Consider the following 23,223-nt stretch of genomic DNA (forward strand, 5'->3'; position numbering starts at 1 on the left):
AAGCGTAGGTATGCACTTGATAGTGTTTGGTAAACGTGTGCAGACTCGACCAGGTAGCCGCCTGGCACACTTGCTGAGCCGTAGCCTGATGCCGCAATGCCCAGGACGCACCCACGGCTCTGGTAGAATGGGCCTTCAGTCCAGATGGAATCGGAAGCCCAGCAGAACGGTATGTGTGAAGAATTGGTTCCTTGATCCACCGCGCCAGGGTGGATTTGGAAGCTTGCGATCCCTTATGCTGACCAGCGACTAGGACAAAGAGCGCATCAGAACGGCGTAGAGACGCCGTGCGAGAAATGTAAATCCTGAGTGCTCTCACCAGGTCCAACAGATGTAAACCCTTTTCAAATTGGTGAACTGGATGCGGACACAAAGATGGCAAAGTGATATCCTGATTGAGATGAAAGGAAGAAACCACCTTGGGAGAAAACTCTGGAATTGGACGCAGTACTACCTTGTCTTGGTGAAACACCAGGAAGGGAGATTTGCAAGATAACGCCGCTAGCTCGGACACTCTTCGAAGAGACGTGACCGCCACAAGAAAAACTACCTTTTGTGAAAGCCGAGAAAGGGAAACCTCTTTCAAAGGCTCGAAAGGCGGCTTCTGGAGAGCAATGAGAACCTTGTTCAGATCCCAGGGTTCCAATGGCCGTCTGTAAGGAGGAACGATATGACAAACTCCTTGGAGAAACGTGCGTACTTTAGAAAGCCGTGCCAAGCGCTTCTGAAAGAATACGGATAGCGCGGAGACTTGACCCTTAAGAGAGCTAAGCGACAAACCTTTTTCCAACCCAGACTGCAGGAAGGAAAGAAAAATTGGCAATGCAAATGGCCAGGGAGAAAACCCTTGAGCCAAGCACCACGCTAAGAATATCTTCCACGTCCTGTGATAGATCTTAGCTGAGGATGGTTTTCTAGCCTGTCTCATTGTGGCAACAACTTCATGAGATAAACCTGAGGCCGCTAGGATCCAGGACTCAATGGCCACACAGTCAGGTTCAGGGCCGCAGAATTCAGATGGAAAAACGGCCCTTGAGACAGCAAATCTGGACGGTCTGGTAGTGTCCACGGTTGGCCTACCGTGAGATGCCACAGATCCGGGTACCACGACCTTCTTGGCCAATCTGGAGCGACGAGTATGGCTCGATGGCAGTCGGACCTGATTTTCCGGAGAACTCTGGGTAACAATGCTAGAGGTGGGAACACATAGGGGAGTCGGAATTGCGACCAATCCTGAACCAAGGCGTCTGCCGCCAGTGCTCGGTGATCGTGAGACCGTGCCATGAAAACTGGGACCTTGTTGTTGTGCCGTGACGCCATCAGATCGACGTCCGGCGTCCCCCAGCGGCAACAGATCTGCTGAAACACGTCCGGGTGAAGGGACCATTCTCCTGCGTCCATGCCCTGGCGACTGAGAAAGTCTGCTTCCCAGTTTTCCACGCCTGGGATGTGAACTGCGGATATGGTGGACGCTCTGCTTTCCACCCACGTCAAAATCCGCTGGACTTCTTGAAAAGCTTGGCGACTGCGTGTTCCCCCTTGGTGGTTGATGTACGCCACCACCGTGGAATTGTCCGACTGAATCCGAATCTGCTTGCCTTCCAGCCATTGTTGGAAGGCTCGCAGGGCAAGATAGATTGCTCTGATTTCCAGAACATTGATCTGCAGGGTGGACTCTTCCTGAGTCCACGTCCCCTGAGCCCTGTGGTGGAGAAACACCGCTCCCCACCCTGATAGGCTCGCATCCGTCGTGACCACTGCCCAGGACGGGGGAAGGAACGACTTTCCCTGTGACAATGAGGTGGGGAGAAGCCACCAACGCAGAGAGTCCTTGGCAGTCTGAGAGAGGGAGACAGTCCTGTCGAGGGACGTCGATTTCCCATCCCATTGGCGTAGAATGTCCCATTGTAGAGGGCGCAGATGAAACTGCGCGAACGGGACTGCCTCCATTGCTGCTACCATCTTTCCTAGGAAATGCATGAGGCGCCTCAGTGAGTGCGACTGGCTCTGAAGGAGAGATTGCACTCCAGTCCGTAGCGAGCACTGCTTGTCCAGTGGAAGCTTCACTATCGCTGAGAGAGTATAAAACTCCATGCCAAGATAAGTCAGAGATTGGGTCGGGGTTAGATGAGACTTTGGAAAGTTGATAATCCACCCGAAACTCTGGAGAGTGTCTAGTGCCACCTTCAGACTGTGCTGGCATGCCTCTTGAGAGGGTGCCTTTATAAGCAGGTCGTCTAGATACGGGATGACCGAGTGACCCTGCGAGTGCAGAACAGCTACTACTGCTGCCATGACTTTGGTGAAGACCCGGGGGGCTGTTGCCAGACCGAAAGGTAACGCTACGAACTGCAGGTGTTCGTCGTGTATGACGAAGCGTAGGAAACGCTGATGCTCTGGTGCAATCGGCACGTGGAGATACGCATCTTTGATATCTATTGATGCTAGAAAATCTCCTTGAGACATTGAGGCTATGACGGAGCGTAGGGATTCCATCCGGAACCTCCTGACTTTTACGTGTCTGTTGAGCAACTTTAGATCCAGGACGGGTCGATACGATCCGTCCTTTTTTGGGACCACAAACAGATTGGAGTAAAAACCGTGACCTTGTTCCTGAAGAGGGACGGAGGTCACCACTCCTTCCGCCTTTAGAGCGGCCACCGCCTGCAACAGAGCATCGGCTCGGTCTGGTGGTGGAGAAGTTCTGAAGAAACGAGTTGGCGGACGAGAACTGAACTCTATCCTGTACCCGTGAGACAGAATATCCCTCACCCAACGGTCTTTGACGCGTGACAGCCAAATGTCGCCAAAGTGGGAAAGCCTCCCACCGACCGCGGGTGTGGGAATCGGAGACTGCAAGTCAGGAGGACGCCGTCTTGGCAACGGTTCCTCCGGCTGTCCTTTTTGGGCGTGACTGAGACCTCCAAGAATCTGAGCGTCTCTGGTCTTTTTGAGTCTTTTTTGACGAGGCGAATTGGGACCTGCCCGGTCCTCGAAAGGACCGATAACCAGACTGACCCTTCCTCTGTTGGGGTTTGTTTTGTCTGTGTTGCGGTAAGGATGAGTCCTTACCCTTGGAGTGTTTGATGATTTCATCCAAACGCTCTCCAAACAATCGGTCACGAGAAAAAGGCAAATTGGTTAAGCACTTCTTGGAATGAGAATCTGCTTTCCAATGTCTCAACCACAGGGCCCTACGCAAAACAACGGAGTTGGCTGACGCCACTGCCGTGCGGCTTGTAGCGTCAAGAACAGCATTAATCGCGTACGACGCGAATGCCGCCATTTGCGAGGTCAATGGTGCTACCTGCGGGGCAAATGCACGTGTGACTGAGTCGACTTGCGCAAGCCCGGCTGAGATAGCTTGGAGTGCCCATACGGCCGCAAAAGATGGCGCTAATGACGCTCCAATCGCTTCATAGATGGATTTCAGCCAGAGCTCCATCTGCCTGTCAGTGGCATCTTTAAGTGCCGCTCCATCTTCAACTGCAACCAAGGATCTAGCTGCAAGCCTGGAAATTGGAGGATCCACTTTTGGACACTGGGTCCAACCCTTGACCACCTCAGGGGGAAAAGGATAGCGTGTATCTTTAAGCCGTTTAGAAAAACGCCTTTCAGGATAAGCGTGGGGTTTCTGGATTGCGTCTCTAAAGTCAGCGTGGTCCAGAAAAGTGCTTAATGTACGCTTAGGGTATCTGAAATGGATTCTCTCGTGCTGCGAAGCTGACTCCTCTACAAGAGGAGCTGGTGGGGAAATATTTAACATCTTATTGATGTTAAATATAAGATCATTAACTATGGCGTCACCATCTGGTGTATCTAGATTGAGAGCGGTCCCAGGATCAGAATCCTGATCAGTTACATCCGCCTCATCACCCATAGATTCATCTCGCTGGGATCCTGACCATTGAGATGAATGTGAAGGCCCGTCATAGCGAGCCCGCTTAGGCTGCCCGGGGCCATCGTCCGAGTCAGAGTCTTCACCCTGAGGTGTATGTGCCCGTCCCGGAGCTTGGAGGTAACTCAGCTGAGGGGGACCAGGGGGCAATGATTGCACAGTGTCCGTGGCCTGAAGTACAGGCCTAGCTCGCAATGTGTCAAGAATTTGTGACATAGTGAGAGACATTCTGTCAGCAAAAGCTGCAAACTCAGTTCCTGTCACCTGGACAGCATTCACAGGTGGTACACCCTGGGTCACGTCCAGCAGAGGTCCCGACTGTGCAAGCGCCGCAGGGGCCGAGCACTGCACACAATGGGGGTCCGTGGAGCCTGCCGGTAGAAAAGTCCCACATGCGGTGCAGGAAGCATATAATGTCTGTGCCTTGGCACCCTTGCGTTTTACGGACGACATGCTGCTGGCTCTCTGCAATGTGAGAGAGTCTATAGCCAAAGGGCGACCAGCGCTATGCAATACAAAGTATTTGTAGAAACAAAATACTAAGAATACTACTGGCACAAGAGGGGGTGAGCCCTGAGGGCTGCTTACCGCCCGCTGAATAGCGGGTAAGAGGCGCAGAATTCCTTGTCTGGGTCTCCCCGGCTCCCCTCTGCAGCTCAGCGTGTCAGCAGGAATGGCTGCCGGCGTCTGTGGAGAGGGGCGGTCCGTGGGAGTTCCTAAACAAAAGTGCGGGAAACAGTGTCCCCTCTGTGCCGATTGTGAGGGCTGGAGTATGTAAAAACGACTCCAGCCCTCGGCGCTGATGCACTGACCAGCGTCCCGCCCCTCTCCTGACTGGCAGGTCTGGGGGCGGGAACGAACGGAAGCAGGCCGCAAAAGCCGGGGACTCGAGTTATCAGCGCGGCCGCCGTAAAAGCGCGGCCCGCGCTGAAGTCCCCGGCGCACCACAAGTGCCAGCCGCGCCGCAGTCCCAGCGGCCGGCGCGACCGATTCCCAGAAGTGTGCCTGCTTCAGCGAAGCTGAATGAGGCCATGGCACAAGCGCCGCAGCGCTGATGTCCCCGGCGCACTACAACACCCAGCATGCTGCGGTGTGAGCGCCAAATGCACGGGGACACAGAGTACCTTGAGGAAGCAGGGCCATGTCCCTGATGTACTCCGCTCCATCCAGCATCTTCTCCAGGGGCTGTAGATGGAGCACGGTCTCAGTGCCTGGAGACCAGTAAATCCCACTTCACCCAGAGCCCTGTAAAAAGGGATGGGGAAGGAATCAGCATGTGGGCTCCTGCCGCCGTACCCGCAATGGGTACCTCAACCTTACAAACACCTCCGACATACAGTGGGGTGAGAAGGGAGCATGCTGGGAGCCCTGTATGGGCCCTCTTTTCTTCCATCCGACATAGTCAGCAGCTGCTGCTGACTAAAAACAATGGAGCTATGCGTGCGTGTCTGACCTCCTGCGCACAAAGCTAAAACTGAGGAATCCGTACTCCTACGGGAGGGTGTATAGCCAGAAGGGGAGGGGCCTTACACTTTTAAGTGTAGTTCTTTGTGCGGCCTCCAGAGGCAGTAGCTATACACCCACTGTCTGGGTCTCCCAATTAGGAGCGAAAAAGAAATGCAGATTTGCTCTCCTCCGTACAAAGCCGTCCGATCGATGATCCAAAACATAAAATTCATCCCAGGGCTAAAAATTATATTATTACAAGTTTTTATGTACAGTAAATAAAACAAAAACAATTATATAAAAGTAAAAAAAAAAAATAATAAAAATTCCGCTTTGAGCCAACGCCACAGTTCCTTATTGAGTGTTGTTTTATGCAGAGAGAACAGGGCTGTGCTCGGCAAATCCTGGGATTTCCAAAGTGATTCACAAACGTTAAAGAAAAGGAAGCAAAGCCCATAAAAACAACAACAAGCCAACAAAGAAGCAGAAAGATCCCTCATCAGAGACAAAAATATATAGCGTCATTCACACAAGTGACGTCCGCACTGCTGTCTTTTCTGTCTTTCCGTCTCTTGTTGGATACATTGTAACAGTTTTCTTAGAGGCTCACAGTAAAAAGGCAAAAAACCCCAAATACATAAATATTACCTTGGTTTCTAAAAAACTGCTCCATTCTTTCATTAAATTGACATGCTGAACAGCAGAGCTCGCTTCATGTGCTTTAATCTGCTGGTTTGTTCCCTGGAAGCAGAAAATAAGTAATTATATGTCTCCATAAGGAGCAGTATTATAGCAGTTATATACTTGTACATTGGGGCAGTATTATAGTAGTTATATTCTTGTACATAGGGGGCAGTATTATAGTAGTTATATTCTTGTACATAGGGGGCAGTATTATAGTAGTTATATTCTTGTACATAGGGGCAGTATTATAGCAGTTATATTCTTGTACATAGGGGGCAGTATTATAGTAGTTATATTCTTGTACATTGGGGCAGTATTATAGTAGTTATATTCTTGTACATAGGGGCAGTATTATAGCAGTTATATTCTTGTACATAGGAGGCAGCATTATAGTAGTTATATTCTTGTACATTGGGGCAGTATTATAGTAGTTATATTCTTGTACATAGGAGCAGTATTATAGTAGTTATATTCTTGTACATAGGGGCAGTATTATAGTAGTTATATTCTTGTACATAAGAGCAGTATTGTAGTAGTTCTATTCTTGTGGATAGGGGCAGTATTATAGCAGTTATATTCTTGTACATAGGGGCAGTATTATAGTAGTTATATTCGTGTACATAGGGACAGTATTATAGTCGTTATATTCTTGTACATAGGGGCAGTATTATAGTAGTTATATTCTTGTACATAGGGGCAGTATTATAGTAGTTATATTCTTGTACATAGGGGCAGTATTATAGTAGTTATATTCTTGTACATAGGGGGCAGTATTAAATTCATACGTTATACAGTGGTACCTTGCTTAACGAGAACAATCCGTTCTGGGACTGTGCTTGTTAATCAAGGTACTCGTTCAGCAGAGCAAGATTTCCCATAGGAAATCATTGCAATGCAGACAATTCGTTCCACAACTTCTAAAATGTCCCATCCTGGTCCCCTATTCTATCATTCCACACATGCACGCACGCACACGCACATATTATATGCTCACTTTACCTTCCGTTCCATCGCCGGTCTGCTGGGACTTGCTTGTTCTCTGGTACGGGGCCGGGCTGTGTATCAGGTTACCATAACGACGAAGCAGGAACTTCCCGGCCAGAGCGCTGACGTCAAAGGCAGAGCCGCTTGCCTCTGATTGGCCAGCGCTCTGCCTTTCATTAGCGATGACAGGAAGTTCCTCCCTCGTCGCTATGGATGCAGATACACAGCGTGGACTGGAGCGGAGCGGCGAACTACAGGACCCAGGAGGCCGGCGATGAAATGAAAGGTACACATATTATGTTATATTATATGCTCACCTTACCTTCCGTTCCGTTCCATCGCAGGCCTCCTGGGTCTTGTAGTTCGCCGCAAGGACGTCGCGATGTACCCGGGAACTACAAGAACCATGAGACCGGCGATGGAACGGAATGTAAGGTGAGCATAATACTGTTTGTGTGTGCGTGCGTGTTTGTGTGTACATGTGTGTGTTTGTGTGGACTGCAAGTGCGGGTCAGAGTGTGGTGGATGGACGAAACCGAAAGTGTGTGTGGTGAGAATTTCGCTCGTCCAGCAAAGCTTTCTCGTAAAGCGGGTTACAAATTTACAGAAAGCTTTGCTTGTTAAGGGAAATTCTCGTTAAGAGGGTTACTCGTTATGCGAGGTACCACTGTATTTTTTCAGGGTAGTTTAAGTATTAGGTCAGGAATTTTCTCATGTTACACTTAGTCCTAAAATATAAGGGAACAGAGAAATACTGACCTTAAAACTGCAGCCATAGCGTTTAAATCCACAGGTACTCGGGGCATTCACACATTCTGATAAATGAGAATTCAGCTGCATAGGGAGAAAATGAAAAATTAACTCACCTAAAAAAAAAGGCCAACCCAATACCACAAATTATAGGGCATCCTATGTGTCCTTCATGTATAAATGCATCATGTTAATTTTTGGGGGCGCACTACTGACGATTGCCTTATCTACTCTGAGCACATACGGTTATAGACGTCTAGCCCGCGGCCTTCACCCACCTCGCTCCTCAGTAAAGCTTTTACACTGCATTTATGCGGACAGGACACCACCACCGATGGGCAATCCATTTCTTCATGCTTCTGCAAAAGACAAGAAGTGACAAAAGTCATCACACGGCGTGAAACAGATGACAAATGTTGCTCTCAGGTCACTAATTAAGGGAAGTCATTTGTTAGATATTTTTTATATATAAAGAATATAGGGTTTTTGTTACTTTTTTCAATATTTTAGATATAAAATGGTAGACCACCATTTCTTTCTATGACCATCTGAGGTCCCATCCGCTATACATGGCAGTTACCTGCATTTCCACCAGCGGCACTTGGTTCTTGCAGTACTGGCAGGGCGTTTCTCGGTACTTGCATGTCTTCTCTATGTGGTCGCTGAGATCCTTGCGAATAACTTTTTCCTTACAATCCGCACGAGGACAAGAAAGTTCTTCGAACTGACAATCACTTTTTAAGTGAAACTGCAGAAATAAAACGAAAACCACAAGTAACATTATAAAGCCGCCACCATGACGGACCCTCCCTGCGGCGCACAGCGTGCCAACTGTCTAAAAATACATTTTCCAAAATTTCCACTAAATATATAAGGGTATTTTTGTCTCCTTGTGAACTCCGGTGCCAGCTCTTGGGAATAAAGAGGAGACGTGAACTCTGCCAGCTGCTCGGAGTGTGACTCATGGGGTCTTTATACAAGACTCGTGTAAATAATGTCAAAAAGCTTTCCAAAAGGGCAGCTGGTATTACATAGCCGGCCGTCCAATAGCTCCATCTTCCCTAAGTCATGATAGGGAAAGGCCAAATTGTGACTCAAACTTTGTAGAACCACAAATTTATACACGCCTTGGCGGCAGCTACCTGGCATTAGGTGCTCAAAATAATAATACCCATAGATGCATCCAGGTGCGGTGCCGGTGGAGCCGCTGTATAATGATACACTGAATTAATAATTCCAGCTATATGGAGATAACTGTCACATCTGTAAGTGTAGAAGCCACAGTTCCCGGAAGCGAATGCGAATCTGACACTAAAGAGAGACCGATAATGTGTCTAGGATGTCGGCAATGTCGCCTAGTCTTTCACTGATTACTTTCTCATCTCTTTCTTTGCTTTCAAATGGTAAAAGGATTGCAGTCTACAGGATGAATGAAGTGTGTGTAGTGATGGGAGGGATGAAAGAAAGAAAGAAAAAGAAAGAAAAAGACAGAAAAAGACAGAAAGAAAGAAAGAAAGAAAGAAAAAGAAAGAAATAGATTGTAAAATTAGGAAGTGAGAAAGGAAGGATAAAATGATATAAGGATAAAAAATGGAAGAGAGCAAAGAAGGACAGATGGAAGGAATACGGACAGAACGAAGGCAGAAAGAGGAAAGGAGGGGGAAATAAAGGGAAGAAGGGAGAGATGGATGGAAAGTAAAGAGAGACATGATACATAAAGAGACAAAAGAAGAAATGAAAAAATGGGAAAGGAAGTAGGGATGGAAGAAAGGAAGGAAGGAAAGAGACGGATGGATGGACTGACAGACGGAAGGAAGGATAGAACAAGGACGGAAGGAACAAAGGACGGAAGGAACAAAGGACGGAAGGAACAAAGGACGGAAGGAACAAAGGACGGAAGGAACAAGGACGGAAGGAACAAGGACGGAAGGAACAAGGACGGAAGGAACAAGGACGGAAGGAACACGGACGGAAGGAACACGGACGGAAAGAACACGGACGGAAAGAACACGGACGGCAAAAGCACGGACGACAAAAGCAAGGACGGCAAAAGCAAGGACGGCAAAAGCAAGGACGGCAAAAGCAAGGACGGCAAAAGCAAGGACGGCAAAAGCAAGGACGGCAAAAGCAAGGACGGCAAAAGCAAGGACGGCAAAAGCAAGGACGGCAAAAGCAAGGACGGCAAAAGCAAGGACGGCAAAAGCAAGGACGGCAAAAGCAAGGACGGCAAAAGCAAAGGACGGCAAAAGCAAAGGACGGCTAAAGCAAGCACTCCCCTTGCATAGTCACTGGTGTGCATACCTTCTATCCATATAGTGATGTTTTTTAAGGTTTTTGCACCCAGTTCAGACTGAGAATGGTGTTCTAAACGTTATTTCTTTATTTGGCAAAAGCAAGGACGGCAAAAGCAAGGACGGCAAAAAGCAAGGATGGCAAAAAGCAAGGCAGGAAAAAAAGCAGGAAGGAAGGAAAGAAAAAAGGACAGAAGGAAGGACGGAAGGAAGAAAGAACAAAAGAAGGAACAAAGTAGTGTTAGCAAAGAAAGAAGCAAGGATGGAAGGTAAGGGCTGAAATAATAGAAAGAAAAAGGAAGTAAGGAATGGGAAGCAAAAAGAAAAGAGATAATAAAACAGCAGAGATGTAAGATCACATAAATAGTATATGAATGAAGGACAGAAAGAAGAGAAATGCAGTAATGTAAGCCATTGATCTGGTCCCGCTCTGTTTCGGGAGGTGAGCATGTAACCCTCTGGTTACACTCCCCAAATAATTGGAATTCCCTGCACTTTGTGCTGAATTGCTCGGTAATTACAGGCAGTAATATTTGCGGCTTTGATTTCCAGCTTACCAATAAAGTGCCTAGTGTTATTTGCTCCTTGCAGCCGCGGCTCTCGTTCCGGCAGAACATCTGAAGCGCGAGCACCTCTCTCCGACAACAGTTATCCTTAAACACCTGAAAACCAACAGATTATTTTATTGCTCGTAGAATTCTTTTCTTTTGGACGATTTGTATAATCCGGAACAGTCACGCTCATCCCCTTGGCATTAATAGGCTTATCACCATAGGATGCCAACTTCAGCTTTTCCCTCAGACCACCTCAAAATAAATCTCTGTTAAAATACTAAGATTAGCACTTCTACCATGCTATTCCCAACACCATTCACATTGACTTCTGGTAGACCCGACGCTGGCAGCAATATGTCCGAACAGACGCCCATGACCGAGCCGGAATACACGAGTGCTACCTAAATATCAGGGGGGTTTGGAAAACATGGCGGTGGCTTTATCTTGTGTCAACTGCCAATAAATCCCAAAAACCTTCAACTGTTCATAATGGATGGTACCGGGTGCCTGCGAGGAGTCTCCCATAAATGGTGGAGGTGCCTGGAGGAGGGGAGGATGTCCTACATGTGGTGGAGTTGTAGGCCCGGGCACATGCCCTGACGTGGATGAAAACCTCACACACCTCCAGTCTTTCTACTTTTTATGATTTCAGCTGCTTTTCCTAAATATAAAACAAAACAACCAATGTCTTTCGGCATCCCTGAAAGAGCCAGACTTCCCCAGAATGGTTTGACCTTCTCAGTAGCATGGAAGAACCGGTGGTCCCCAGCAGTCTTTGCTTATTTTTCTGAACTAGTGATAAAGCATTCATCTCAGTGACCCCTCCAGATCATTACATACGCCCTCTAGGGAAAGTGATTGGCTGCAGTGGTCACACGGATTAACAGCACATTATTGCACTACGAAAGAACAAGAAATAAAACGTTGAGGATCACTGGAGCGTCGTCTATGGATTTAATTATAGCCAACAACTTATTACTCAACAGCTAATAAACTAAGCTGTAATTAGAAGTATAACAACGTGACAAATTCCAAAGAAAATCTAGTTTTGCTTTGACTTAAGTTTTTTTTTTTTTTTTTAATTTCCAAGACTTTTTTTCTTTAGTGAAGAAGTGGTGACCAACAGAGAATAGATGGTACCAACTAAGGGAGCCATGAACTATGCGACCAAGATGTCAGTCTCAAGAAGCAAAGTTGCCCCCATTAGCAATAACTGGTCTTTGACGTTAACATTTTGAGTTGACAGTTTTTGGGTCAAATGATTTTGGCATCTACCTATTGAAGGAACTAAACTGACAGGCACTCCTTGGTGAAATGGGCACGGTACCTTCTACCCTGGGTGGCACCGATAAAGACTGACCGGCACTCCTTGGTGAAATGGACTGCACGGTTCCTTCTACCCTGGGTGGCACTAATAAAGACTGACCGGCACTCCTTGGTGAAATGGACTGCACGGTTCCTTCTACTCTGGGTGGCACCGATAAAGACTGACAGGCACTCCTTGGTGAAATGGACTGCACGGTTCCTTCTACCCTGGGTGGCACCGATAAAGACTGACAGGCACTCCTTGGTGAAATGGACTGCACGGTTCCTTCTACCCTGGGTGGCACCAATAAAGACTGACCGGCACTCCTTGGTGAAATGGACTGCACGGTTCCTTCTACCCTGGGTGGCACCGATAAAGACTGACCGGCACTCCTTGGTGAAATGGACTGCACGGTTCCTTCTACCCTGGGTGGCACCGATAAAGACTGACCGGCACTCCTTGGTGAAATGGACTGCACGGTTCCTTCTACCCTGGGTGGCACCGATAAAGACTGACCGGCACTCCTTGGTGAAATGGACTGCACGGTTCCTTCTACCCTGGGTGGCACCGATAAAGTACCATACCTTGGCAAGGGTACAGGGCTTGAGGGCTTGAGGTTTTGGGTGAAGGAAAGCCTGGCTACTTTCCAACCTCACCGGGGTTCCAGCCATAGAATCAATCTAGCAAGAGCAACTTTGTAAAAGCCGTTTGAGGATCCTTCGACAGGAGTCAGTACGTACGATCCTTCTCTAAGGAAAGGTCTCACTTTAACGTCAACTCTTCTTACAAGAAATTAAAGAGTCAGGGTGAAACCCAGGCGCACGTATCTGTCGACATCTTTGTAGTTCCCCTGGCCCATTGTTAAGAAAGCCTATAGATAAAGCTACCTAACTCCAAGGAGTTAAGATCAGATTTCGACAGAAATATCCTGTGGACACGCATCCTGTTTCTCGCTTGGGACTTTCCAAACCTTCTCAACCCCGAGCTTATTCATACAAACAATTCAGAAAACGTGAACTCTGTCTTGATAATTGCCGACACTCCCCAGTACACCATATACTTGTTTTCTCAGCCATCTACATGTTGTTAGTGAAGGGCAGCTCCTTGAAATGATGGATCACGCGAAGGACGATTCAATCAAATTTTATCTGGAGTTGATCGCCTGCAGCATATCTCCCCCTAAATCCTCTGTTCAATGTTAGGAAAGTGTAAATCTGATCATCACCGGCTGGTTCCATCAGTCACTCACCTAAAATCGTGGCCAGGTGAGCAGCCATATACACGTCCTCATCTCCAGACGTTTTCTTGAGTAGTCCACCCTCTTGGATTTTCAAGGTATTCCCCTAGCCACCATTTACTGGAAAGTCTTCCTCTTTTTACTCCCTTGCCAGGATCTAGGTTCCTTTTTTCTATTTCACACCCCTATTTTCCTCATTAAGAGTTTAAACAGGATGTGATCTTGACCTCCGTTGATTTCAAGAATGAAAAGGGCATGAAGTGAGGAGCCAATTCCTTCAAGGGGTTTTCCATGGAGAGCAAATAAGTGCATTACGATGATGAGATGCATATCTAAATGCTTTATTAAAGATGCCCCATAAAGTCCTAAGCCACGTGGCAAGTTGTCTCCCCTTTTCCCTGACTCACCACTAAACAGAGGACCATAAGAAACTGAACTGAATTTCCAGACCCTGGATCACGTGGCCACTGATGACTAGGGCAAGGGTCTTTTTTCAGTTATGGGGCTGGCTTAGCTGTATAACCAAGAGAAATAATGCCAATGTCACAGGTGACAGACAGTCCAGTGGTGTCCGGCTATAGAAGGTCACAGTGTTTAGCTGCACAAACCACTCCCTCACCATGTATCATTCCTGCTTGGTTTTCAATCCCATTCCCTTTAGGACCCTTGGGCGTTGTTCAGCCTGTCAGCTGCTTTTCGTTAATACTTTCCTTGTCTATATATACCTTAACTTCCTATAATTCGGTGATGGTGATATTTGATACATCTTTATCAAGTCATCAGTGCAAGCAGGCTGTTTGCATACATCTGGAGAATCTTGGTGGTTTTTGCAGCTTCTCCACGAGTCAATTAGAGATAAGTTGTTTGTTGTTTTCCCTTGTTTGTTATTCCTGCGTGTCCTTTAGTGTCTAGTGGGGTTGACTTAGCGCTCATCCCATCTGCTCCCTACCTAGGGCCCAGATCAGTGTCAGCCTAGGGGTCAGGTATCCTGTTCGGCGCATAGAAGCAGAACCTATCTACGGCGGTGAGGGAAGCCAGGGCCTAGCAGTAGGTTTGGTCAGGGGTCACCATCTCCCCCCTTCCCTAGACACAGGGTTTCCCTTCTCTTTCATCGTACACTTGGTATTTCCCTGTACCTACCATGAGAGCCAACCCCACTTTACATCCTAACAATACAGTCTAAGGGAGGAATGCTGGGACCACCCATTTTGAGCAATATGCTACTATGATCTGGGCCTGCTGATCTTTTACATGATCAAAGTCCCCTGTTTATTATTTATATGATGAATTTTTGGCATTTATGCGACTTGATGGGTTTGGTAATCGGCATGTGAAGTACAGCAGTGATCCAATCATCCATAACAGGAGAAAATGTGGTAAATATTCTGTTATGTGTCATGCTGTAATCACAGTTTGTGAGCTATTCTTCGTCATAGCCTGAAACGCGTCAACTGTTTCGCATCGCCTCAGAATTCCCATTCCTGTTTACACAAGAGCTAGACTTTGGATTTTTTTTTTGGCACTCTCTCTTTTTACCCCGTCAGCTTGCTTTCTGTTTCTTGCAGATCAGCCTTCCCACGCGTTTTCAGCTTCATTGATTCATATTCACATAGTGGATAAGGAGTTAACAAGTTCCTGTATAACTGCAGTTCTCCGTTCTGCTCAGAGCCCGAATGAGCTGCATTTTCCATGCAATGCCTCCCACATTGGCGCCAGAGGCGAAGAAGTTTCTGTTACAGAAAGGGAAACAAATTACTTGAGTTGTTTTGAAAGCAGAACACGTGAGATCCGAAGGCAAGATCCAGAAACCAGATCCGTGCCATCCTACAAAGACCTGGGAAAACATAGAAGTCTTTTTCTTCACGTATTTGTGTCCACTTAGAGAAGGAAACTTGTGTTCACGTTAAGACTCGAGATGAAGAACTCATTCCCACCGTTTCCACCAGGCTTTTCACCTACAGTCAAAGGAGAAAGGACCTAAATGATGTCCATCGATGGCCACATCTATAGTTTTACACATCTCCTTTGCTCTTCAATCGTAAGACCACCGAAAACTTGTTGAGTGTTGGTGCTCTTAAAATATCACCATCCAAAAATGATACAAGGCATTCTTTGGATCTGGTCTAAACCATGGGTGGTCTTCTTACAGAGGTGGTATCTTTAGCGGAAATCTATTTTTCTAGCATACACTACCAATTATGATCTCCAGTGGGAAAGACTGATGTACAAGAGTAAGAAAGGTGTGGAGGGCACTATCCAAATGCCTCGTTCCCAACAGATTTTGGGATCTGAAATTGCTCTTGGATGTGGTCTAGTTGGTCGCTAGAACCCAAGCCCCAACATCACATGCCCCGATGTTTGGTAGGCCGCTGCTTTAGGACCTCGATTCCTATAAATAGTAGGTGAAGAGGACATCAGCTTTAAGAATCAGATACAGAGGAAGAAAGCGTTCTACAGTCCTTTAGCTGTAGGATTACTGATAACGTTGTGCAAGAAAACTTTCCCACATTTTATAGTAAGACACACAACGTCATTAACCGAGATTTGTAACTAAGGTCCATAATAAAACAACGACAAAGGAATTAACTTTAGTGACACAATAATGATTTCCTAACTCCTCCACTGCTTCCTTCAAAGTATTCAGTGATTTCCCCCCCTATCAAATAGTTGCTGCCATCTAAAAAGTCTTTAAGATGGTCCTTGCCCAACTACTTTTCTAGTGAGTGGACAGGACAAGTTGAAGATCTCTAGTTGATTGGACAGTTCAGTCCTATAAAATAGGTTTATCAGAGCAACGATGAGCCATGATATCACATGGCTGGTCCAATTCTAAAAAAAACGTCCAGAATAACATCTAGTGGAGCAAAAGTAGCCTTTGACATGGATTGCTTGGGCTAGTTCCAGAACTAGGTCAAGTAAAGTCAAGAACATACAGTGGAACAATTGGAAAGGGCTCCTAGACAAAAAGAGTGAAGGTGAGCCATGGCCTTTATAGGACAGACCAGTCCGATAAACATGTCTAATAAAGGTCAAAAATACTCATGGCTACCAGTTGGATAGAGAAGTTATAAAACCCAGTCTTGAGGAGTGAAACAGGCTTGTGGTCATCACATGGAAGGATCAGGTCTAGAAGCATGTCTAGTAAAGTCAAGGATGCCCATTGGTACAAGCTGAAAAGAAGCCATTAATCCTGTATAGTGAAGATGGTCCCTAGCCTATATTGATTAGACCAGTCCTACAGACATGTGTAGGAGAGTCAAGATGGCTACCACTTGGACATTCATTAGTTCTAACTTATTCTAGTAGAGGCAAGTTTGGAAACCAAATGGATCAAACAATGTCTACTAGAACGTCCATGGGTACAAGTTGGAAAGAGCCATTAACCCAGTACAATGAAGAGAGCCCATACCTTTTATTGGACAAACCAGTCCTAGAGACAGGTCTTGTAGAGAGTCATGATGGCAACCAGTTGAACACCTGAGCTTTATAATTTATTCCACCTGAGCTTTATAATTTATTCCCGTGAATGGAAGGTGGCTGTAGCGCTGGTGTCTCTGCAGAGACGCTGACTTATCACTGCCCTGGTGGTGTCACGTGCACCCCCGCACGTCCCCGGCCATCCATATGTGCTGCTGCCTCCTACCCCTCAGGCCCTGTACATGCCACACAGGGTTCCCAGGAGTGCACCTAAGATGTGTGTGCATACGCTGGCCCTCCTCTTAAAGAGCAGGCTTGTCATTTCCCGGAAATGCCTCTCAGCCTATGACTGAGAGGCACTGTGCATTTAAGGCACCCTCCCATTAGGGGAGGTGCCTGCGCAATGCCTCTAGCTAGTCAGTCAGTGTCCAGTCTGCTACCTAGCTAGTTGTCAGGTCCTCAGCTCCTGTCCATGTCCGTCACCCTGTAACCTACCTTCCCATACCTGGGTGCCCCTGCCATGCCCACCATTCCTGTCCATATACGCCTGCCCAGCCTGCCTCAGTCACCCCGCCTGTACCTGTTTATTCCTGTGTCCGTCACCTGTCCTAGGGGTCAGCTGCCACAGTCGCGGTCACTGCCCTCGGAGTGTGGGCGATTAGTTAATCCCCTCCCACTAAAGGGTAAGCCCTGGTCCCCCCTGTGGTCCAGTGGGTCCACTAATCCCGCTCGCTACCTCTACACCAGCCGTGAGAGTTACACTGGCCCATGATATAAAAATTGATGAGCCTGTTGACAAAAAAAAAAATGTCCAGTAGAGGTAGGCACATTCATGGGTGCAAAAGGTGAAAAAACTACTAATCCAGCAGAGTAACGATGGCCTTTATTGGACATACAAGACCCATCAATATTTCTAGTAGGCCCAGATTGCGGATGGCTACCAGATGGACAGTCCAGTGAAGCTCGCCCATGTTCATCAAAGACCAGTTCTATAAATTGGCTACCAATAGTTAGTAGACCTCTACACACTTTTACGGCCATTGCATTGTTGGACCATAAACCTACCTAGTGCGGCCAACACAACTCATGGCCACCAGTTGGAAGATCTCTCTTCTTGGATATCCAGAATTCACCATAATTTTACTAAGACACGTATACATAGCAAAGATATACACATTCTCCAGACTGCATCCAACTTTGGGCACAAAGTACCAAGTGTTAATGTTTTACATTAAGACCCTCTCAGTCGTGTCCCCCACACATCACCGGACTCATGCTCCAGAATAAACCCTGGTGATTCCCATTTCTTCTCTACTTTGAAGGTTTTCACAATCATCTCTCAATACGGACAAAGTTTGGAAAAATAGGAAAAAGTTCTTACCTTGTCTTTAATAATTATTTCTTCACAAGCCGTGCATTGTGGACTGGTGGAGCTGCGGGCAAAAACACGAAATCATCGGTAAATACAGAAGATTTACGCCAATTCACCAAATATGTATCCTGACAATTTCCAGGCTGGTGGATTAGGGAAGGGACCTGACAACAGCTCAGAATACACTCACTGCTTAGTCAATAGTTGTCAGCTCACCTTATTATTGAGTTCATACAGGTCTCACAATATCGGTGGCCGCATTCTGTCTGCCGCGGGTTGCACAGGACCAGTCTGCACTTCTCACACTTGTATTTCTCTTCCACCAGTTTCAAGAACTTTTCCTTGTACCCTCCCTGCTCCGGCACGTAGATGGTGGTGGCGAGGCTGCGGTCGGCTCTCTGCTGTAGTGTTTGTGATTCGATCCTTTTGCTAGCATCCATGATATAAAAGCTAAATTCTGCAACAAGAAGAAAAATATAAAAAAAATCAGGAGGCGAGGTCAAAATCTCATTTTACACCACTCAACACCAACCAGCGCCACTGCCCGCACGGCCAAGATTAACGCAACGAAGGAAGAACGCTACGAATTACATTTCCAACATCAAGAAAATAAAAGGAGAAATATTAAGTTTTAGAACCTTTTGGGAATTTTGGAGTTTAAGCATTGCCCTGCATTTGCTCCATGTGATACTTGAAAACTCTCCCGAAACATCTGGAAGACTCAAGGAAAAATGGGAAGAGGTTGTAGACTCCAGAAAAAAAGAAGGCAAATCCCCAATCCCAACTAAGATCCTCCAGAAATAAGGGATTCCAGGTTTCTGGTGCTCTGATGGTGCTTAGTCTGAGGGACCAAAGCGTAGAGAATAGGCAGAGGGACTCTTTACGGGAAGGGAAATCGCTATGGAGAAAAAATGTCTGACAGGAAAATGGAATGCGCTTTTTATGTGACAAAAAAAAAAAAAAAAAGTTTAAACATTCTCAACCCTTCTCATGAAACTTCAAAAAAAAAGGGTACATCTCTCCAGAAATAAGAGATTCCAGGTTTCTTGTGCTCTGATGGTGCTTAGTTTCAGGGAACAAAGCATAGAGAATAGGCAGAGGGACTCTACAAGGGAAGGGGAATCGCGATGGAGGAAAAACTGGGTGACAGGAAGATGGAAGGTGCTCGTTATGTTAGGCTAGGTTCACATTTCCATTAAAATGTATCAGTCACAATCTGCGGCTCTGGTAAACAACGCAATCCGTTTAGCGGATTCCGTTGTGTCCCATAGACTTGTATGAGTGGCGGATTGCGACTGATTACCATGCGTTGCATCCGCTGCTTCGCGGTCAGTCGTTTTTGGACTTACCGCCGGGCGGGAGCAACGCAGGATGTAACGTTTTTTGGGCCGTCAAAATTAACGCACCGCGCAGGAATCCGTTGCCATCCGTCAAGCTTGTAATGTATGTCTATGGTGCTGGATCCCGTCGTAATCAGTTTGATGACGGAATCCAGCGCTGGATTCCGTCATGCTCTACTGAGCATGCCCAGCATGTTTGGCACACCCACTGGGCTGTCCCAAACAAAAACGCATCATGACGGATCCATCAAAAAATGGACACACAGCGGATGTAATGGACGCAACGGATCAGATTTTTCACAGGATTCCTGTAAAAAACACATCCGTTGCGTCAGTTGACATCTAAAAAAACGACTGATCCCTTGCTGACGGATTTAAAACCACGGAATGTGAACCTAGCCTAACAAAGCAAAAAAAAAAATGGTTCAAGCATTCTAGACCCATCCCAGAAAGCTCCAAAAAGGGTACATCTCTTGGGTGACCCAAAGGCTCGCCCCGTTGCTGTACCTCCTTCTGCTCCTAGCGCAAAACACGTCAAAGGTTAAAAATCCGCCAAATCGTCACAAAATGTAGTACGGTAAGTATGATAATTTCCTGCTTTTATTCAGAGACGGAGATACAAAATATTCATTTTCGTCCGGGGTGCACACGCCAGACGTTGTCACTTCCTTCCACCTCTGTGGGTGCGGGGCGGGCTTCCCAGGAACTGTCCTCATGCGTGGTCTCGTGTTTCATCACGGGAAGAATGAGGTAACACGTTACATGAATGAGCCGGCGTGACGACGCTACTAATTTCTGTGCAAGATTTTAAACCCGGAACCTACTCGTCGTATTCTCGGAATTGCATGTGCTAAAGTTTGTCCCAATCCCGCACTCGCTGAGCCCCCCGCCCGCGACTCCTCGGAGGGGTCCCGTACTCTCACACCGACGGCCCGGAAGAAATATCTTACACGAAATTTTTTATTTATTTCTTTCCCCTCTTTCGACATTTTGATATCTGAAGCATCATGGTGGGTTTTTTTATGTTCTGACTCAGAACGAACATTGTAAAAATATAAACATTCTGCATAAAACGAGTGTGGGCAAAAGGGGGAAAGGTTGTAAAAACTAAAAGGAAGAAGCCCATGAAAATTAAAAAATAGAATGTTATATATATTATGAGGTTCCTACATTTGATGTGATGTTATGGGTCTTCAATGTAAATTAGCCATCACAAAAAAAAAAGAATACTAAAAAAAAAAAATAAAAAAAAAAAAAAAACCACCAAAACCAGCGTCATTGTTGCTGCAGTTCTCAGGCCATAGTCAGCCACATATTGTCTACATGAAAAATGTACAGGAAGCAAATTGGTGAGTAATGATGGAGAGGAAAACCCTTCTCATGTAGAAAGGTCCATCAATGCAAAGCAGGAAAACTATTTTTTGGCAAAGGAGGAAATTCAAAGTGTAACATTTACATCCATGACAGAGCGAGGTGGAAGGCCCCGGGAAAAACACCGAGCAATGGCTGGAAGGGGGAAAACACAAATACAAATGTGAGCACGTCCCAGCATCACACACTGCAGCATGGGCGTGAATACATATCCTTATTAGAAAGAGGAATGATTGATAATGTGTAGGGTGATTGTGAGCTTCATTATACTATTATATTATAGTCACCACATACTGAAGGTCATAGAGGCGTGTGATAGGCCATTAATACTGCTATATTATATAACTATTATAATACTGCCCCCTATATACAAGAATATAACTACTATAATACTGCCCCCTATATACAAGAATATAACTACTATAATACTGCCCCTATATACAAGAATATAACTACTATAATACTGCCCCTATGTACAAGAATATAACTACTATAATACTGCCCCTATGTACAAGAATATAACTACTATAATACTGCTCCCTATGTACAAGAATATAACTACTATAATACTGCTCCTATGTACAAGAATATAACTACTATAATACTGCTCCCTATGTACAAGAATATAACTACTATAATACTGCTCCTATGTACAAGAACATAACTACTATAATACTGCCCCTATATACAAGAATATAACTACTATAATACTGCCCCTATGTACAAGAATATAACTACTATAATACTGCTCCCTATGTACAAGAATATAACTACTATAATACTGCTCCTATGTACAAGAACATAACTACTATAATACTGCCCCTATATACAAGAATATAACTACTATAATACTGCCCCTATGTACAAGAATATAACTACTATAATACTGCTCCTATGTACAACAACATAACTACTATAATACTGCCCCTATATACAAGAATATAACTACTATAATACTGCCCCTATGTACAAGAATATAACTACTATAATACAGCCCCTATGTACAAGAATATAACTACTATAATACTGCCCCTATATACAAGAATATAACTACTATAATACAGCCCCTATGTACAAGAATATAACTACTATAATACTGCCCCTCTGTACAAGAATATAACTACTATAATACTGCCCCCTATGTACAAGACTATAACTACTATAATACTGCTCCTATGTACAAGAATATAACTACTATAATACTGCTCCTATATACAAGAATATAACTACTATAATACTGCCCCCTATATACAAGAATATAACTACTATAATACTGCCCCTATGTACAAGAACATTACTATAATACTGCCCCTATGTACAAAAATATAACTATTATAATACCTCCCCCTATGTAAAGGAATATAACTGCTATAATACTGCTCCTATGTACAAGAATATAACTGCTATAATACTGCCCCCTATGTACAAGAATATAACTGCTATAATACTGCCCCCAGGTATATTTGCCATTGTATTTTGTATGTGGCTCTCCGCTCAGCTTTTCCATGGCTGCTGTTCTTCACTCCCCCTCAGAAGGAATGATTGTTTCCATGTATGCTCCATTTCCATCGGAGCTTTCATTATTACGGACCCTCCACCCAGTGGTCTCCGCAGATCGTCCTTCTGCTGTCGGTTCAGGCTGATCGTATAGACATTACATATGGTGACCCCCGTCCCTTGTCGCGGTACCGGTCCCCTGCCTCTTGCGCTGGCGGCCGCGCTCCCCGCTTCGTCTGGTGCTTAGATTTAGTAGTAATTATTTGGCTCGGTTCCTACTACGACTGCCCGCCCCGCGAGGAGGAACAAAAAAGTGTGAATGAAATACAGAAGCAGAGGAGGGGGCTTGGCCCAATATCCAGGAATCTGGTTTCAGAGTGACAGGTGGGGGGAGGCCCCTGCTGCAGTCACTGGTCACAGCCAGAACAGCACCAACCGCAGCACAAATACATGTAACTGCAGATACAGGGGCAGGAGCTGCCAAGAAGAAGGATCCACAGCACCGGAGCTGCGGGAGGTTTATGAGCGCTGGTAATTGGTAAATGGAGGCCTATTAAACAATTAATCAGCAGGGGCTATAAAAGACAATAAGAACCATAATTATCAGCTCTTCTGTATTTTACAGCATAAGTATGAACGCAGTGAGTCTACAGCAGAATAGTGAGTGTAGCTCTGGAGTATAATACAGAAGGTAACTCAGGATCAGTAATGTAATGTATGTATACAGTGACTGCACCAGCAGAATAGTGAGTGCAGCTCTGGAGTATAATACAGGAGGTAACTCAGGATCAGTAATGTAATGTCTGTACACAGTGACTGCACCAGCAGAATAGCGAGTGCAGCTCTGGAGTATAATACAGGAGGTAACTCAGGATCAGTAATGTAATGTATGTACACAGTGACTGCACCAGCAGAATAGTGAGTGCAGCTCTGGAGTATAATACAGGAGGTAACTCAGGATCAGCAATGTAATGTATGTACATAGTGACTGCACCAGCAGAATAGTGAGTGCAGCTCTGGAGTATAATACAGGAGGTAACTCAGGATCAGTAATGTAATGTATGTACACAGTGACT

The 23,223-nt window shown here is 45.8% G+C and overlaps 1 protein-coding gene across 4 annotated transcripts in view; it reads right to left on the reverse strand.

Annotated features, from left to right (window-relative positions):
• Positions 1 to 23,223, reverse strand: part of TRAF3 (TNF receptor associated factor 3) — a 110,132-nt gene that overhangs the window by 19,552 nt on the left and 67,357 nt on the right. For all 4 annotated transcript variants that reach the window (XM_075330519.1, XM_075330521.1, XM_075330518.1 and 1 more), the window contains exons 2-8: positions 18,156 to 18,396; positions 17,949 to 18,000; positions 10,611 to 10,715; positions 8,343 to 8,510; positions 8,041 to 8,121; positions 7,772 to 7,846; positions 5,993 to 6,085 (exon numbers count right to left, since the gene is read on the reverse strand). In XM_075330519.1, the coding sequence (XP_075186634.1) occupies positions 5,993 to 6,085; positions 7,772 to 7,846; positions 8,041 to 8,121; positions 8,343 to 8,510; positions 10,611 to 10,715; positions 17,949 to 18,000; positions 18,156 to 18,379 (798 nt within the window). In that variant the 5' untranslated portion in view covers positions 18,380 to 18,396. The remainder of the gene's footprint in view (positions 1 to 5,992; positions 6,086 to 7,771; positions 7,847 to 8,040; positions 8,122 to 8,342; positions 8,511 to 10,610; positions 10,716 to 17,948; positions 18,001 to 18,155; positions 18,397 to 23,223) is intronic.

The sequence above is a fragment of the Anomaloglossus baeobatrachus genome, chromosome 12 (assembly GCF_048569485.1).
Source record: "Anomaloglossus baeobatrachus isolate aAnoBae1 chromosome 12, aAnoBae1.hap1, whole genome shotgun sequence".
Classification (NCBI taxonomy): domain Eukaryota; kingdom Metazoa; phylum Chordata; class Amphibia; order Anura; family Aromobatidae; genus Anomaloglossus; species Anomaloglossus baeobatrachus.